Source organism: Labeo rohita, chromosome 12 (assembly GCF_022985175.1).
Source record: "Labeo rohita strain BAU-BD-2019 chromosome 12, IGBB_LRoh.1.0, whole genome shotgun sequence".
Classification (NCBI taxonomy): domain Eukaryota; kingdom Metazoa; phylum Chordata; class Actinopteri; order Cypriniformes; family Cyprinidae; genus Labeo; species Labeo rohita.
The window spans coordinates 23935535-23954036 of record NC_066880.1 but is presented as its reverse complement, the minus strand read 5'-3'; the positions used below and the strand labels follow the sequence as shown (position 1 = coordinate 23954036).

Sequence of the window (18502 nt, the reverse complement as noted above, 5' to 3'; positions counted from 1 at the left end):
TTTTGTACTTATACCTTATTCTTATCAGTCTTTTCAGCTAAAAAAAATGGCAGTTTGGCCTCTGACTGGTCTTACTCAACTAGTTTTGCTACAATTCTTATTGCTCCTGGCTTTATAATTGTAGTATCCTGGTTCCTCTGTTTTTAAATAAGCCTCTTCTGCTGCACCAAGCCTGCATTTATTTGATCCAATGTACAGCAGAAGCAATATTAATATTGTGAAATAGTTGTACTATTTAAAATAACTGCTTTCTATTTGAATATAATTTATTTCTTTGATCAAAGCTAAGTTTTCAGCATCATTACTCCAGTCTTCAGTGTCACATGATCCTTCAGAAATCATTATTATCAATATTTAAAACAGTTGAGTACAGAAGAACAACGTTTATCTAAAATGTGAAGCTTTTGTAACATACACTATACTATTCAAAAGCTTGGGGGGGGGAGGGATTATAGAAATTAATACTTTTATTTAGCAAGGATGCTTTAAATTGATCAAAGATGATGATAAAGACATTTATAATGTTACAAAATATTTCTATTTTAGATAAATGCTGTTCTGAACTTTGTAATCATCAGAGAAGCCTGAAAAATCTCTGATTTCTGCAGAAAAATGCGACTGGAGTAATGATTCAGCTTTGAAATCACAGGGATAAATTACATTTTAAAATGTATTCAAACTGAAAACTGTTATTTTAATTAGTAAAAATATTTCAGAAGTTTACTGTTTTTACTGTGCTATTTAATAACGCAGTAATGAGACACTGTAGTGTAAAATGTCTAATAAATTATTTATTTGTCGAAATTTCCGGTCTTCATGCACAGCACAGTCTCCGCCTCACCAGCAGGTGGCAGTACGGCGCTCGGCTGTTCAAACGGAGGCGGTGACGTGATCAGAGTGATCCGTTGAACAGCGGTCGCGGAAATTTTTGAAATTCAACCGTAGCGACGGAAGAACATACTAGTATAGTGAACTACATATATACTGTAGTATACCTTATACATAAGTATACTTTATACATTTGGTATGCTGATATACATTTTCGGAGTATAAGTTCTTATAAACTGAGAATCGTCCTCCAGCTGAAGTTTATATCGGAGGTATTGTTCGGTGCACAGTTCTCATTTATTTCGTTACTAACATATTAGTAATTCTTTCGTTATTTAGTTAACACTTTTAATGTATTTCGAAACGTTTGTTTATTTCTCGAATGTTTTAGATGATTCTTGGTGTTTATCTTTGGGTGGGCGCATGTGCGTGTGTTTAAAGCTTATTTTTCTCGAGTGTAAACAAGCTACATATTTATATTGCTAACATATTAGGCACGCAATGCAGTTACACTATAGTTTTGCATAAAAAAAACAAAGTATTAAGTGAGTCTGTGTACTTTTGTTTTTACACATTCATGCTACAATAAACAGTAACTGACGCTCTCTTGAATCTTGAATGTTATTAACATGGTCAAGGTAATAATGTAAAAAAAAATTTCCTGTCCTGCATGTAGGGGTGTTTATAAAGGTCAAAATGAGTCGGCGACCCAGCAGCAGATATTCTGAGATGCCAATGCGAGTGACAGACAACAGGATGAGTCTGGTCAATGCCACCCCTCAAAAGTACAACCCATTTATCTTTTCTGTTATATTACTTGAGAGCAGGTTACATGAGTTATGTTGCTATATATATATATATATATATATATATATATATATATATATATATATATATATGTGTGTAGTACTGTGCAAAAGTCTTTGGCCGCTAGTATTTTCACCAGCTAAAAAATGGTTTAAAGTATGTTATTTCTATCTTTTGCTGTAGTGTGTCAGTAGGAAATATCAGTTTACATTTCTAAACATTCATTTTGCCATTAATTGTAATAATCCAGTGAGATTTTTGACAGGCTGTTGTCAGACTCCTTGTGCAAACAGAGATCTGATCTCTCCGTCATTCAATCCAGTCTGTTTTAAGAAACAGAAAAAACGGAGACAGACTAAATCCAGAAAAACTGTGGCAACATCTCCAAGATGCTTTAAGAGACCTACACCTACAAAGCTACAGTACTGTTAACATTTTTAGGCAGTTAGGCACATAAAATGAGGATGCTGTCAAAACAATGTCATAAATAGATTTTCTTTATCAATGAACTTCTATCAACTATCAACTATCAATGTGCACTTGTGCAGAGTTTTTCAGGTAGCTTTGCAGGTAGGTTACTTGAAACATCTTGGAGATGTTGCCACAGTTCTTCTGGATTCTCAGTCTTCTCAGTTTTTCTGTTTCTTCATGTCATTCCAGAGACAGACTGGATGATGGTGAGATCAGATCTCTGTGTGGAGCACTGGCTGTTGTCAGACTGCCTGTGCAAACAAAAATCTCACAAGATTATTACAATTAATGGCAAACAGAATGTTTGGAAATGTAAACTGATGTTTCCTACTGACACACTACAGCAAAAGAAATAACTTACCTTAAACCATTTTTTAGCTGGTGAAAATACTAGTGGCCTAAGACTTTTGCACAGTACTGTGTGTGTGTGTGTGTGTGTGTATATATATATATGACATATCATCTTCAATTTCATTACAGTAAGGACAATGTCTTTGGCAAGCTGAACATACCTAAACCTCAGTCTACCACATCTGAGAGACGAACAAGCTTTTTTGGAAAGTGAGTCTGAGAGTGAAAGTTAAACAAATATTGTTGCATGATCATGCTTTTGTGATTTGTCACTGTGCACTGTAATTTATAGAAACCTTAATTAGTTAATCATGTAGTCTACCATCTCTCTACCTCTCCACAGAGGCATGGGGGCAGGTGGCCAGAGGAACAGCATGTTTGGTGCTTATGGGGGCCCAGAGAAAATGAAAGACCCCAGACCCCTACATGACAAATCTTTTGTCCAACAGTGTATCAAGCAGCTTTGTGAAGTATGATACTATGTGTACATTAATGGAATATTTTGGGTTCAGTACAGCACAACAAATAATTTTAATTTGGCTTTGTTTGTTTCAAGTGGATGTGAATGAGCCAAATATAGCTTGAAATTTAAAAGCTTGACATTTTCTTGAAAGCATTTATATAAATTCTGTATGTAAAAAAAAAAACCCTACATTGACGAAAGAAAAAAACAATATGACTAAATTGATTCAGGGCTTTCACCATAAATGGTTTTCAATAGTAAACATTGTTTTTTTTTTCCAGTTATCTTCAGGTCTAAATATATAACAGTGTCATTCAAAAGTTTGGGATCCGTAAGTGTTTAATATTTTTTAAAGATGCTCATCAAGGCTGCATTTATTTGATCAAAAATACAGAAAAAGCTGTAATTTTGTGAAATATTATTGCAATTTTTTTGCAATAATTAATTTTTTTGCAACAAAGTTTTCTAGTTTTCTATTTTAACATACTTTAAAATATAATTTATTCCTTATTACTGTGAAGCAAAGCTAAATTTTCAGCATCATTACTCCAGTCTGCTGTGTCACATGTTCCTTCAGAAATCATTCTATTATGCTGATTTATAATCAGTGTTGGAAACAGTTGAGCTGCTTATTGTTGTTTGGGACCTGTGATACTTTTTTTCAGGATTCTTTGATAAATAAAAAGTTAAATAGAACAGTGTTTATTCTTCTGGTTTGGGATTTGGGGTCAGCAATTTTTTTCTTTTCTTTTTTTTTTAAGAAATTAATACTTTTATTCAGCGAGGATGTATTAAATTGATTAAAAAAAGTGATAGTAAAGACTTACATTGTTAGAAAAGATTTCTGTTTTAAATAAGTGCTGTTCTTTTTAACTTTATATTCATCATAGAATCAATGAAAAAAAGTATCACATGTTCCAAAATATATTAAGCAGCCCAACAGTTTCAAGACTGATAAAAAAATCAGCGTATTAGAATGATTTCTGAAGGATCATGTAACACTGAAGAATGGAGTAATGATGCTGATAATTCAGCTCTGCATCACAGGAATAAATTCTATTTTAAAGTGTATTAAAATGGGAAACCAATATAAGAAATTGCAATGATATTTCACAATATTACGTTTTTTTTTTCTGTGTTTTTGATCATATAAATACAGCCTTGATGAGAAGGGACTCCATTAAAAAAAACATTTAAAATCTTACTGATCTCAGACTTTTGAACGGCAGTGTACATTACATCAGTTAGAAGATGATCTTTGAGGAAGCAGTCAAAAAACTTTCCTGTAATCATGAGCAGCAAAAAATCTGAAATTAACTGAGCCAACACCCTGGTTATGTTCTCCTGTTATTTCTAGTTCCTGGTGGAGCGAGGCTTTCCGGGCAGCATCACAGTGAAGTCTCTCCAGTCTCCATCCACGAAAGAGTTTTTAAAGATATACGAATTCATCTACACTCTCCTGGAGCCGTCCTTTCAGATGCCCACTGCCAAAGTGGAGGAGGAGATCCCAAGAATGCTCAAAGATCTGGGGTAACCACAATTAAAAAAAAACAAAGCACAATAATTATATTTCATTACTACACCCTGTTCAGAGATTATAGTTTAAAGTCAAACACACCATCCTATACTCTGTCCTAATCACTGAGAGATGATTATGGTTTCGTTTCAGATATCCGTTTGCACTCTCAAAAAGCTCCATGTACTCCATTGGTGCTCCTCACACGTGGCCTCAGGCTCTTGGAGCTCTTATCTGGCTCATTGACACAGTCAAGGTGACTCTTCTCCAGATCTTTAACAGGGTTATGTGATCTATAATCTGTTTACAAAACTGTTATGATATAGGGGAAACCTAGTTATGGCCAGTCAGTGTCACTTCCACTTCTCATACTTGGGGTTACGGGTTTGTTCAAATCCTTCTCATGCTGTCTGCATGAGGCATAACAGTTTGAGGCTGGCAACACTGGATGTGTCAAGCCAAACATACATAAATATATGTACACTACTATTTAAAAGTATCCTTTTTAAAAAAAACAAACAAACTGCATTTATATGGACTGTTTTCTGTTTCTACAAGAAATGTGAGAATGTAGCTTTCCTTACCAGATTGTAGATTAAAATGCAACAGGATACATTATAGCATTGCATGACATTAAGGTTTTGTGTCTACAGCTCTTCAGTGGTCCAAGAGAGCAGGACCTGCTGTTTTCTGACTTCTCGGATGAACTGTGTGATCTAGAGGAAAGGGCAGAGTACAACAAGGTATCTTGTGAGGCAAAAAGTCAGCTTTAACAGTTTCATCATTTATTTTGTGTATTTAACTCCTCTGCTTTGTAGACACATTTGCTAAATTTGTGTATGTGTGCTGTGTTATCTCTGTAGCTGTTTATAGAGCACTGCTCTGACACCTACAATAAGTTCATGCAGGGAGCAGATACATTTGAAGATGAGGATGAAGACTATCTTAATAAACTAAGTAAGTCACGATGCAGATGAAAAGTATGCATTGGGTTATTTGGATGGGGGCAAACTTTGACTTTAAATTAAGGGGATAATTCACCCCAAAATGAAAATTCTTTTGTTCCAAACCTGTGAGTTTTTATTTTGTTGAACACAAAATATGATATTTGAACAATGTTGGTTAAACAGAGAGTTGCTGGTAGCCACTGACTTCCATAGTATGTAAAAACAAACAAAAAAAAGTCAGTGACTTCCAGCAACTCAGCAGCAGAAGAAAGAAACTCATACAGGTTTGGAACAATTTGAGGGTCAGTAAATGATGACAATGCCCATCATGTGCCAAATATCAGTAAAAATAGAACAAAGTTAAAGTCAGCATGAATTAAAACTCACCCTGACTATTTTCTAAATTCATGTTATAAATCTTATTCATCTACATTTATACATGCATATGTATTTTTGTTTTGTTTCTGACCTAGTAAAGTTATTAACTAATTAATTAAGTCTGCTTAAACTACAGCCCTTCAAGCTTGTGTTTATCTTGCTCCACTTTTGAGTGCATCACTCAGAATCTAATCAACAACTGATGAATAGAAGCAAGTCATTGTCATAGAATTGTATTTTTTTATTTATTTGATAATCTTTTACACTCAGATGTATGTCATGTTGTTTTCTTCCAGCACTATATATGGTGACATTTATGTGGCATATACCTCACATTAAAGGGATAGTTCTCCCAAAAATAAAAATTTTGTCATGAATTACTCACCCTCATGTCGTTCCAAACCAGTAAGACCTTTGTTCATCTTCTGAACACAAATTATGATATTTTTGATGAAATCCAAGAGCTTTCTGACCCTCTATAGACAGTAAAGGTCCTACCGCATTCAAGGCCCAGAAAGATATCAAGAACATTGACAAAATAGTCCATGCGACATCAGTGATTCAACTGTAATTTAATGAAGCTTTTTGTGCCCCCCAAAAAAAGTTACCATCTTCTGCCATTATTGAGAGTACTGTGCATTGAACATGGTAGGACCCTTACTGTCTATGGAGGGTCAGAACTTAGAAAGCTCTGGGATTTCATCAAAAATAACTTAATATGTGTTGCAAAGATGAACAAAGGTCTTACGGCTTTGGAATGACATGAGGGTGAGTAATTCATAACAGAACTTTCATTTTTGGGTGAACTACCCCTTTAAGCCACCAAAAATGAAAATAATAAGAGGGGAAAAATATCACTTGTTTGTATGTTTTCCGTATAATAATATTTTATTGTTTGAATGTTTTAATGAAACTAATGCAAAAAACTGTTTCATGGCTGATAAATTTTCTGAATTCTCTCAGAGAGGCTGTACAACGTGGATGAGGCGCTGTTACAGTCCCAGCATGAGAAACACGCAATGCTTATGGAGCATGTGGAGAGACTTGAAAGAGAAAGCCAAACTGTGAGTCTGTGCATATTTTCTTCTTGTCATTTCTCAGGCTCAGTCAGATGAGAATTACTACTTACCAGAATCTACTCATTAAAAAAATGATATGATATGACTAGATGTCAAAGAAAAAAAGTCATGTATTGTGAATACTAGGGTTGATGTGACATAGGACAATTAAAGGGATAGTTTGTCTTCGGGACTCAAATTAAGATATATTTTTGATTAAATCATGGTATTCCAAAATGGTGCTAGGGTGATGCGGAGGAGAAGAATTGTTAAATGAAGTTGATTATAATAAAAAATATCTTAATTTGTTTTCCGAAGACGAACTAAGATCTTACGGGTTTTTAACGACATGAGGGTGATTAATGACAGAATTTTTGGGTAAACTATCCCTTTAAGGTCTTAAATATACAAAAGAAAGAGTTTACACTAATATTGGGACTATGTGTGTATGTTGACAGGATCGTTTAGTAGGGAAGAGGACCGAGAAGCTCAGATTACAGGCTGATTTGCAGAAGCTGCAGAACTATCGCTGTACTCTGGAGGCTCATAAAACTGGACTGGAGAATAAAGCTGCTGGTCTAGCTGAGGAGCTTGAGGCTGCTGGTGAGAGATTACAAGATGCAGATACAAATACCTTGACGTCGTAAGTACAAAGGTGGAATTCAGTTGCTTAATTTTCCTTTTCTTTGTGCAGAGATGCAGTTGGAGAGTCTGAAGCAGGAGAGGACGAGGCTGCAGCACATCCTGGAGAATCAGAAGTTCACTCCAGCTGATATTGAGCGTATTAACAGAGAGAGGAATGAACTGCAGCAGACCGTTCACATCTTAACCCAGAGTCTAGAGGAGGCGGAGCAGCTGGTGTGGAACGAGGAGGTCAACCTGTCCAAAACCAAAGAGAAGGTTAGCCAGTCTGTAAAAGAGCAGTTCATCCAAAAATGAAAATTACCCCATGATTTACTTACCCTCAAGCTATCCTAGATGTGCAGTTGACATCAAAAATTTACATGAACCTTGCAGAATCTGCAAAATGTTAATTATTTTACCAAAATAAAAGAGATCTTACAGAATGCATGTTATTTTTTAGTACTGACCTGAAAAAGATATTTCAGATAAAAGATGTTTACATACAGTCCACAAGCTGTGCTTTTTTTTTTTTTGTTTAGTGATAGTTGTTCATGAGTCTCTTGTTTGTCCTGGACATTTAAACTGCCTGCTGTTCTTCTTTTCACACTGAGGACAACTGATGGACTTGTATGCAACTATTACAGAAGGTTTAAATGCTCACTGATGCATTAAGAGCTGCTCAAATGTTTATATCCCTGGCTCTTAATGTATCATTTTTCCTTTTGGAGCATCAGTGAGCATTTAAACCTTTTGTAATAGTTGCATGTGAGTCCCTCAGTTGTCCTCAGTGTGAAAAGACAGATCTCAAAATCATACAGTCATTTTTGGAATGGGTTCAGATACACAAAAATGCTGAAAAAACAAAGAATTTGTGGGACCTGAAAAATTTCTCTGAAGAACAGCAGGCAGTTTAACTGTTTAAACAAGGGAATCATAAACAACTATTAAAAAACAGCTGTGAATCATTCATGTAACAACACAGTATTAGGAAAAGTATTAAAAAAATCATTATTATAAATTTGACTACTATTTTCTCTTGTGGACTACATGTAAACATCTTTTATGTGAAATCTTATATATCTTATTTGTACGATCCCTCTTATTTTGGTAAAAGAACTAACATTTTTACAAATTCTTAAACTTTTGACCTCCACTGTATATGACCTTCCTCTTTCAGATGAATGCAGTTGAAGTTATATTAAAAAATGTCCTTGCTGTAATGGCAGTGAATGGTGGTCAAGATTTTGAAGCAAAATAAAGTGAATCCATCCTTTGACTTGCAGGCTAAAGGATAAAAGCATTACAAAATGTTTACATTTTGTTGCAGGCGGAGTTGAAGGTTGCTGAATATAATAAACTGGGTCGTAAGCTGAAGCTCATTCCGCAGTCAGCGGAGAACGCCTGCGGCCATGACTTTGAGATCAGAACAGATTACAGTGCCACTACCATCACACAGTACAAGACACAGATACAGGTACAAGCACTGCAGCTGTCCATCAAAGAGGCTTTATTTTTGTAACAATTAATAATTGTTCTTATTCTTTTCTTGGACTTGTCTTAACTCATACAGAATCCTCTGAAGAACATGATGGTCGATGTGGAGGATGAATACAGCAGACTCACAAATATGAAGATGAGTTTGGAAGAAACTGTTGAACAGGTGCAAGACTTTTATTTGACCTCTTGTGTTAATGGTATTAAATTTGGGGATTAAATGGGGATCTTGCTGCATGAGCGCTGCAATAAATTCCACACATTTATGCCAAACAGTTGTTAATGATCCACTCTTAATAAATTATGACAGTGTTTTTACTTTATTGTGACTACATCCTTCTCTTAGGTGAAGTCCAACATCAGTGATAAGGAGAAGGACATCAAGCATCTAAAGGAACAGATTCGCAAAGTCGACCAACAGCTTGAGTATGACATGCAGGTACAAATGCAGGATTTCTGACTTTAATCCGGCTGAGAATATATTAGCCTGTATGGGCTTTTAAATTGATTGTCACTCAGCACATGATTGAATTAGTTATGATGTGTGTAGGAAATTGCACAAGAGGAGGAGAAGTGGGCAGCTGAGTTAGACTCCGCTGAAACTCACAAGAAGCGTTTGGAAAAAAACGTTACGCAGGGATGCGAGGAAGCGGAGGAGGAACTCAAAGCTGCCCAGCAGCAGTAAGCATGTTTTCCACATCATTCATTCATTCATTTTAATACGTCACCTTTTCATCTTATTTTACATGTTTTTGAACTTCTCCATCAGGTATCACGTGGTCGTGCAGGAGACTAATGAGGAGAACCGCATGGTGTTCAAGAATCTGACTGATATCTTTTCTTCCGCAGTAAACCTCCTGTGTGAAGTTGAAGTATGTGATGGCTTTTGCCTGCAATTACCAGAAACATCTTTGAACACAGATTTTGAACACAAAAATGTATCGATGCTACCTGCAACTTTTTTTTAATAAAATAGAGAAATTAAATTCATGTTTATTAAAATATGAACTTTTTTACTTTCATATTTGAAAAGGAATATGACCTGCTTTGTGTACAATCTACATGTTAACAAAAAATATCTTTTTGTGTTTTAGAAACACTGCAGCGAGCAGCTAAAAAGGTTTGATAAGCTGAAGGAAGTCATTCGTGAGGATGAGACTAACATGGAACAGCTGACGGATCTAGTGGAAAACTTCATGAAGAAAGTGAACAGCTGTTAATGCCGGATAGCCCGGATTTGTAAATAGTTTTAATGTTAGATTTTTTTTTTTTTAACTGATGTGTCAGATTCTGGCCATCGAGTAATTGTCATTTTCTTTGGAGACAGAATCACACTTTGTGTATTTATCCTGTATTTACATGTTTGTTTACTAAAAAAATAAATATGTTTTGGAAAATTGTAGATCAAAATGTGATGTTTATTGTAGCAGTTTGAGACTATATTAAAATGGCATTAGTTTTACTTCCTCTTTGTAAAATAAAACATTCTTTTTTTCGACTTATATTTGCTGGGAACATTGTCTGATTATATATCCTTGGAAAAAATCAGATATAATTATCCTTGTGAAATTACACATTTGTGAAAAAGCACACAAATACTTTAGTTTCCACCTTATTCTTTAACACAGAAGTAAGCCTATGTTTGAGACTTCTGGTTCATTAGCTGTTATAGGGAAATAACGAGAAGAATAACAACATGTAAAGTAAACGGTAAAACTGTTTGCACTGCAAACCAGTGTGCTCATAAATAAGATAATACATTAAACTAATATAAGACAGACCAATTTGCAATATCAAGCAGCCACAATGGCCGACTTTCCGGATTGATGACGACGTGAAAACACTAGGAAAATGAGGAGAAGAATAACAAGAAGCAGTAAATGGTAAAACTGTTTGAACTACAAACAGGTGTGCTCATAAATAAACACATTAAAATAATATGGTAAGACACCAATTTGCAATATCAAGCAGCAAAACTAGCTGTTTTGTACAGCTAAAAATAGCTGGACGCGATGAGACCGGAAGCCACACCCATAAAATTTACAAATAGCCACGCCCACTCTTACGGAAAAAAGGGTGGTCACGTGTAACACACACTGTGATGATGCCATGTAATACAATACAATCCAATAGTGTAGCACATGCTACAGCTTCTGAAAAATCTAGTTTCGGTTGAGTATTTTTTTGTTCAGTAAAAGTATTTTTACTGTATACTCTAATTATACACACAAATTATTAATCAAGTTATCAGGCAACCCTACGCTGCTGAAAGGCGGAACTGAATTTCCCCGCTCAGGGTTTCTGTTGGAAGAATTGAGGGGACGGACGCAGAGGAACATCATGGAGGGAGATTTGAGTAGTTTCATGTAACGTTAACAGCAACTTTGGAAATATCAGTACAGACTCACAATGGAGCACGATAAAGACATCCAGACGACGCAAAGAGGATTTCACTGTAACCTCTGCATCGTTAATATACCCAACAGTAAGTTGTGATAAAATAAAAACATCAGCGTTAACACAACTGAGACTTTTTTGTGCTCTTTGCAAATGTGCTATAATACAGCAGTTATATAATACAGAAATTGCCACCATATTTAGGGCACTTTAGCCAGAAGTTCATTTGTTTTAAACACTTTCTATGGGAGTACCACGGCATTTTTATAGGTGAAGTTAATATGGTAATTATTCAGGAACATGGTATACACCCAAGTACAATGGTATAATCCTCTCATAACGTCACTCTACCCGTTTTTTGTAATCTGCTTAATGTACTCCATCAATTTCCTTTCACTTTTAACTGAAATATTTCTGTTCAGAGCCAAGTCTGGAAGACCATGTCAAAGGAAAGAAACACCAACATCTCCTACGTCTCAGAGCTCAGCGTAAATCTCAGGAGGAGAACAGCGTGTTTGTGAGCGGCTTCAAACCAGACACATCTCAGACGGATCTGAAGGAGTATTTCACACAGTTTGGACCAGTGTCTGATGTGATCATGGACAAGCAGAAGGTTTATATGCACACTGTCTTTACCCTGTGGAAGTAATTTAAGCTTTGTTTTGCTTGCATCTTAACAGATGTAACATTTCTAACACTATATTAAATGTGGGGTTTGTGGTTCTTTGTAGGGCGTCTATGCTATAGTTGAGTTCGCCGAGCCGCAGAACGCTCAGGCAGTTCTGGCACAACTAGAGCATCAGCTCAATGGTCTCAAGCTCCGTGTCAAGGCCAGAGAGAGGAAAGAGTTCAAACTGGCCAGCAGGGGGAAACAAGACTCCAAAAACACCCAGATCAGCCTGGACAAACTCAACTATGAGCTCTGCAAGGCTACATCTGTGAGAGAGTGTTTCACATTCATGCAGCATAAAGAAAAGCACGTTTTCTTGTGTAAAAAACGTTTTAATGTTCTTTTTGTGTGTAAAAGGTCAACGAGCAGACGCAGAAGGTGGTGGAGAGTTTCGAGTTGAAAGAGAATGAGAAGAAAGTGAGAGATCTTCTAGTTCAGCTGCTACAGGAAGTCTTCACAGAATTCTTTCCAGGTTCTCTTAACTGAAACATTTACCAGACGAAATATAAGTGGCATAAAATAAACATTCACCCTGTCTATTTTCTAAACTTCTGTGCATGCTTCATTTTTCAAAAATGAAATCCAAACAACAACTTGCGCACTGAACCAAGTCCTGCCCTACATTTTAGTTTTTTCGATAATCTGTTACGTTCAGTTGTGCTTTGCAATACAGAAAAAGATTTGTCGCTATGTCTGATTTTAATCAGTACAGAAGAGTGCAACGTTGTTTTTTATATTTTGTCCTGCTCATTTTGTAGTGATTTAAAAAAGATTCTTCAAAAAGTTGCAAAGTTTTTGTGTTGCGTGTTACAGATTGCCAGATTGTGCCTTTTGGCTCCTCTGTGAACACATTTGGGATTCACTCCTGTGACCTTGATCTGTTCCTCGACCTTGAGAACACCAAAGTATTTCAAGCTCGTGCCAAGTCTTCTGAAGCGGTGTGTTAGCACTACTACTGTGACCTCATCCTTTAAATGATTTAACTATTTACTTCTGCCAATCTGTAAAAATCTGTTAAACTGCCCATTTTCAGCAGACAGGAGAAAATCAGTCTGAGGATTGCCATTCTGAAGACTCCATTTTGTCTGACATTGACCTGTCCACTGCTACTCCTGCTGAAGTTTTGGAGCTGGTTGCTGCCATTTTGAGGAAGTGCGTTCCAGGCGTGCACAAAGTCCAGACGCTCAGCACTGCTCGGCTTCCTGTGGTCAAGTTCAGTCATCGAGAGCTCAACCTCCATGGAGACATCACCATCAACAACAGGTTGAGAACATTTGTTTTTGGCCAATTTGTTAAATGAACAACTAGTGTAGCACTCCACTGGACAGTTCATTGGACTTCAGATTTACATACTGATGTGTCCTTCTATATTGTTTTTCTTTCTGCACCAGATTGGCTGTAAGAAACACTCGATTTCTTCAGTTGTGTTCGGGCATTGACTCCAGACTGCGACCCTTAGTCTACACCATCCGATTATGGGCCAAGCAGAAACAATTAGCGGGTAATAAAGTTGTGCATAACAATTATTTGTGAACATCAGATTTAAAAAAATACATGAGTGAATACAAAAGAATACATTTTTAATCATTTACCACGGTTGAATGTATTTTTTTCAGCTGTTAAGTTTTTCATTGTGACAGAACATAAATACGTACATTTGCAATGTGAAAAAATTCTTAACGTGACTATAGTACAGTAAATTATCCTGTCTAATATATGTGTATGTGTGTGTACACTATCAGTCAAAAGTTTTTAAACGGTAAGATTTTTTGCCTACATTTATTTGATCAAAAGCAGTAATATTGTAAAATATTTTTACTATTACTATATCTTTCTATTTAAATATATTTAAAAATGTAATTTCATTCCTGTGATCAAAGCTAAATATTCAGAATCATCTCTCTAATACTCTAGTCTTCAGTGTTACATGGTCCTTCAGAAATCATTCTAATATGCTGACTTCTTCTTTTTCTTCTTCTTCTTCTTCTCAATATTTAAACAGTTGAGTACATTTTTTTTTTTTGTCAGGATTCTTTGATGAACAGAAAGATCCACAGATCAGCATTTATCTGAAATAAAAAGCTTAAATAATAAAGACATTTATAATGTCACAAAAGATTTCTATTTCAGATAAATGCTGTCATTCTGAACTTCCTATTCATCAAACCTGAAATAATTCTACACTGCTGTTTTCAGCGTAATAATAATAATAATAATAAATGTTTTTGAGCAGCAAATTAGAATATTAGAATGATTTCTGAAGGATAATGTGACAGGAATGCTAAAAATTCAGGTTTGAAAACAAAGAAAATATATTTTAAATAGTAAAAATGTTACTATTTTTTTGTGTACTTTGAAGGATAAATGCAGACTTTGGAATGCTTTTAAAAATTACACTGTTCAAAAACCTTTGACTGGTTTGAAAATAAAATAATTGCAAAGAAAATGTATATTTTGCCCTTTTAAATTTACAGAATAACTGTATTAAAACAATTTATCTGGGGTTAAAATTGTGTTAAATTAAAAGGTGTTTTTTGGTAATATACATGACCTTGACATTTCACATGCCGTTTTCTCAGTTAAACCTTACACTTTTTTTTTTTTTTTTTTATATTATAGGGAACCTTTCCGGTCCTGGGCCATTGTTGAACAATTACGCTCTTACACTCCTGGTGATCTTCTACCTTCAGAATCGAGACCCTCCTGTGCTTCCTTCTGTGAACCAGCTCAAAAACATGGCCTGTGTGTTAACTTTATTTAACTTCTTAATAATTAGTTTTATCTGTATTTTATAATTTATTACATATTTTGTTGACTGTTTTTATTAAATGCAGAATTGAAAGGATGTCAGACTAAACAGTACCTCTATCAAAGTGCATGAGATGCGTATTAATAATGGTTTTTGTTTGTGCAGGTGAGGAAGAAGAGTGTGTTATTGAGGAATGGGATTGTACATTTCCTAGTCAGCCATTTATTGTACCATCTAGCAAAAACACTGAAGATCTCTGTGAGTATCTCATATGCTTTACATTATTATCACCTTTTTGAAACAAGTTATGCTTGATAGGCTGACGAAGCGTGTGGTCATGTAAACATGTTAAACTATTTTCTTGATCTGCGCATGGTCATAAATGGCTTCAGCATAAGATGATCAACACAGCTAGATTTTTGCCCAATTTCGTCTGACATATAAGTGCCTTAATTGCCATTCTGTCTGCTTATAGGCCTTAGTGCTGGCGCATAATGATTTTTATGCAGAGGCTGTGAGGGATAGACTTGGTGTCTTTACCTTAGTACATAGTTTATGAAGTTGCTAGCTCACATAATTTTCACAACCTGCAGCCTTCAAAAATGTTTTATGGAGCCATTGAACACACTGTAGTTCTTTCATTGTAAAAAGAAATATTGCCTATTAAAGTGCACATCTGACTGTATATTCACATCCAGCAAGAACTGAGAGAGTTTCACAATAGAGGAGGAGACAATAAATTATACACTGTGTTCTCATGCAGCAGAAGATGATGTTGTACAGTCAAAAACTCATGGTGTATCTCCAGAAATGTAGTAAAATATGAGTCCATACAGGTTTCTTGATTTTTGGAATAATTTTTATTGCTTTAACATTGCAACTTGCATAACAAATGTAACCTTCAGAGTTTGATACAATGTCAGTTACTTTTTGATGTCACAAATGTATTGTAAACCTGCTGTTTCAAAAAATTTAGTACTGATGTGCATGTAAACATGCTCAGTAGCTCATTTGCTTTTTCCCCCCAAACCCTGATGTGCTCCCTACCTAGATATTATCATAGGTGTCCAGTAATATTGTGAAATAATATTCCAATTTAAAATAATGGTACTTTTAAAATATTTATTCCTATGATGCAAAGCTAAATTTTCATCAGCCATTACTTTAATATTAAGTGTCTCATGATCTTTCAGAAATCATTGCTGATTTATTTTTAAAATTATCTATGCTGGCAACAGTTGTGCTGCCAAATATTTTTTTGGAACCTGTGATACTTTTTTCAAAATTCTTCAATGAATAAAATGTTGAAAACAACAGCATTAATTCAAAATAGAAAAGTTCTTATCACTTTTTATCACCAGTTTATCAATTTTTATCAATTTAACACATCATTGCTGAATTAAGTATTAATTTCTTTCAAAAGAAAAAAAAAACTGGCCCCAAACTTTTGAACAGTAGTGTGTATTGTTAGAAAGGATTTCTATTTTAAATAAATGCTGCTGTTTTTAACTTTTCATTAATCAATCAATCCTGAAAAAAGTACCACAGGTTCCAAAAAAAATATTGAATATTAATAAAAATATTAAAATGTGTCATGTGATACTGGAGTAATGATGCTGAAAATTCAGCTTTGATGACAGGAATAAATTAGACTTTAATGTATATTAAAATATATATTTTAAATTTTATATTATAATATTTCACAATATTATTATTATTTTTATATTTTTACTGTATTTTTGAGGAAATAAATGCAACCTTGATGCATAAGAAACTTCTTAAAAAACATAAGTCTTACTGATTTTACTGTAATCTTACTGATATTTCATCTGAAATGTCATTCCAAACGCGCAAGGTGTTCGTTTATCTTCAAAACACAAATTGAGATATTTTTTATTAAATCTGAAAGCTTTTTGACCCTGCATAGACACCAATGCTACTAACAAGTTCAAGTCAAAGACTAACATGAAAGAGAAGAACTGGATCCAGGAAACCTGTTTTTCAGTATTTATTGATTTAAGCTCTGCCTGAATTTCCAGTGCTGGCATTTCCATTAAATATCCTATTGGGAGCATTGTGCTAGAATAATAAAATAATTAATATACACAAAATTATTTAATTTCTGAATAAATAAACCAGTAGCTGGTAGTAAATATCATAGTAAATATCTCACAGCCCTGTTGTGTACTACCAAGTGGAACTTTGAGTGCTCAAATCACTTGAATGTGCTGCTGTCTGTTCAGACATCAGTAAACATCACATGCTCTGTGCTAGTCATGGACAATCAAATTCTGTTATTCTCCCTGTAATTTTCTGTATCTCCTTTCCCTCAGGCACTTTGCTTTTTGGATTCTTCATCTTCTACTCAAAGTTTGATTTCTCTGCATCAGTGGTGTCTCTACGAGACGGCCATGTATTGCCCATCACAGACTTCCTTCGAAGTAACGAGGAAGAGGTAGACACCACAGAGGCCTCTGGTCCCAAACCAAAGCGCTCATCTACCCCTAGACTGGGGCCTATGAATGTCCTGGATCCATTTGAGCTAAACCACAATGTGGCTGGGAACCTTAATGAACGAACGCAGAAGAACTTCAAGCGAGAATGCTGTGAGGCTGAGAAATACTGCCGTAGTTTGCAGTATCAGCGCAAATCAACCAAGGGCAAATCCTGGGGACTCGTGCGGCTCTTTGCACCACTGAGTGAAGCCGGACCACGTGCACAGGTCGAGACTGAGAAGATTATGGCAGTTAGCATTCCCTTTAAGGCAGCAGTTCTCCCAGAATCCTTGCGTGCCCAACTGGCATTGGCTGGGAAGGGTTTTAGAGGTCTTTGGTTTGCAAAAATCTGCTCTGCTGTGCACACGGTGTTTCATGACATTTTACAATGTTCACCTTTAGTGGAAACTCAAACTGTAGTTGCAACAACTCAAAGCAAAGCAGACACAGATGAAAATGAAATGGAGGTGAATAATAATAAGAGTGTAGAAGATTCTGGTGTTCAAGTCAAAGGTGAAACTGGTAAGAAGAGGCCTCTTACGGTAGAGGATGAGGGTCCTTCGACTTCCACCATTATAGAAACTAAAAGACAGAGACTAGATGTTGAAATGGAGCACCCAGAGCCGGTTCACTGGACTTGGACTCAAAGGAACCGCGTTTGGGCAGGCCGACGGAAAGTACGGCGAGATCTCTTGAAGACTAGTGATGAGACTTCCAAACCTGAAGGAGGATGCGTTGACATTGAGAGTAGGGTGACTCAGAGCATCGTGGAGAAAGAGGAGAAACTGCAAGATTTGCTGGAATTCAAAGTGGATGCTGAGGTTGTTGGAGGGAACGAAAGCACCAAGGTTGTCCTCCGGTTTCACCCCAGCCATGATTCCACAGGCGTCTTTCAAGACTTCTTCCATTTTCTGGAGTCCTTCCTGCCTAAGATGGCAGAAACAATTCTTGGGAGGGCAGGGTCATAATTTTTTTTTTTTTTTCAAAATTTAATTTGTGTGAAATCTGCATAAACTACTTTCAAACTGAGCTTAGAGGACTACCTTTCTAAGGGGAAAAATATTTTAGTGAATTATGTTTTGGGAATATAACAATATATTTTGCTTATAGAATGGCCTGAGTTAAAATTTAATTCCTGTATGAATTAGGTTTTGTTTGTTTTGTTTTTTTTGTTGTTGTTTTTTTCCCTCATCATTTAGGCATGTTTGCCTCTCCATAATGTAAATATAATGAATGTGAACATTCACATTAAAG

The 18502-nt window shown here is 35.6% G+C and overlaps 2 protein-coding genes across 3 annotated transcripts; both read left to right on the top strand.

Annotated features, from left to right (window-relative positions):
* The first annotated feature begins 893 nt into the window (after positions 1-893).
* On the top strand, positions 894-10339 carry ndc80 (NDC80 kinetochore complex component). The gene is made up of 17 exons (XM_051123687.1): positions 894-1100; positions 1505-1613; positions 2587-2667; positions 2801-2927; positions 4278-4450; positions 4590-4692; positions 5090-5179; positions 5300-5393; positions 6725-6825; positions 7278-7422; positions 7514-7719; positions 8771-8917; positions 9014-9103; positions 9284-9376; positions 9488-9618; positions 9707-9809; positions 10032-10339. Exons 2-17 carry the CDS (start codon positions 1525-1527, stop codon positions 10155-10157), a joined length of 1899 nt encoding a protein of 632 aa, XP_050979644.1. The 5' UTR covers positions 894-1100; positions 1505-1524; the 3' UTR covers positions 10158-10339.
* A 780-nt stretch (positions 10340-11119) lies between these two features.
* tut1 (terminal uridylyl transferase 1, U6 snRNA-specific) lies at positions 11120-18502 on the top strand. 2 transcript variants are annotated; one of them, XM_051123577.1, is made up of 10 exons: positions 11120-11422; positions 11757-11947; positions 12066-12272; positions 12362-12476; positions 12818-12942; positions 13041-13267; positions 13396-13505; positions 14624-14746; positions 14919-15011; positions 17087-18502. In XM_051123577.1, exons 1-10 carry the CDS (start codon positions 11347-11349, stop codon positions 18214-18216), a joined length of 2397 nt encoding a protein of 798 aa, XP_050979534.1. In that variant the 5' UTR covers positions 11120-11346; the 3' UTR covers positions 18217-18502. The 2 variants fall into 2 exon arrangements, with proteins under 2 accessions (XP_050979534.1, XP_050979533.1); XM_051123576.1 differs by having other exon boundaries at positions 13038-13267.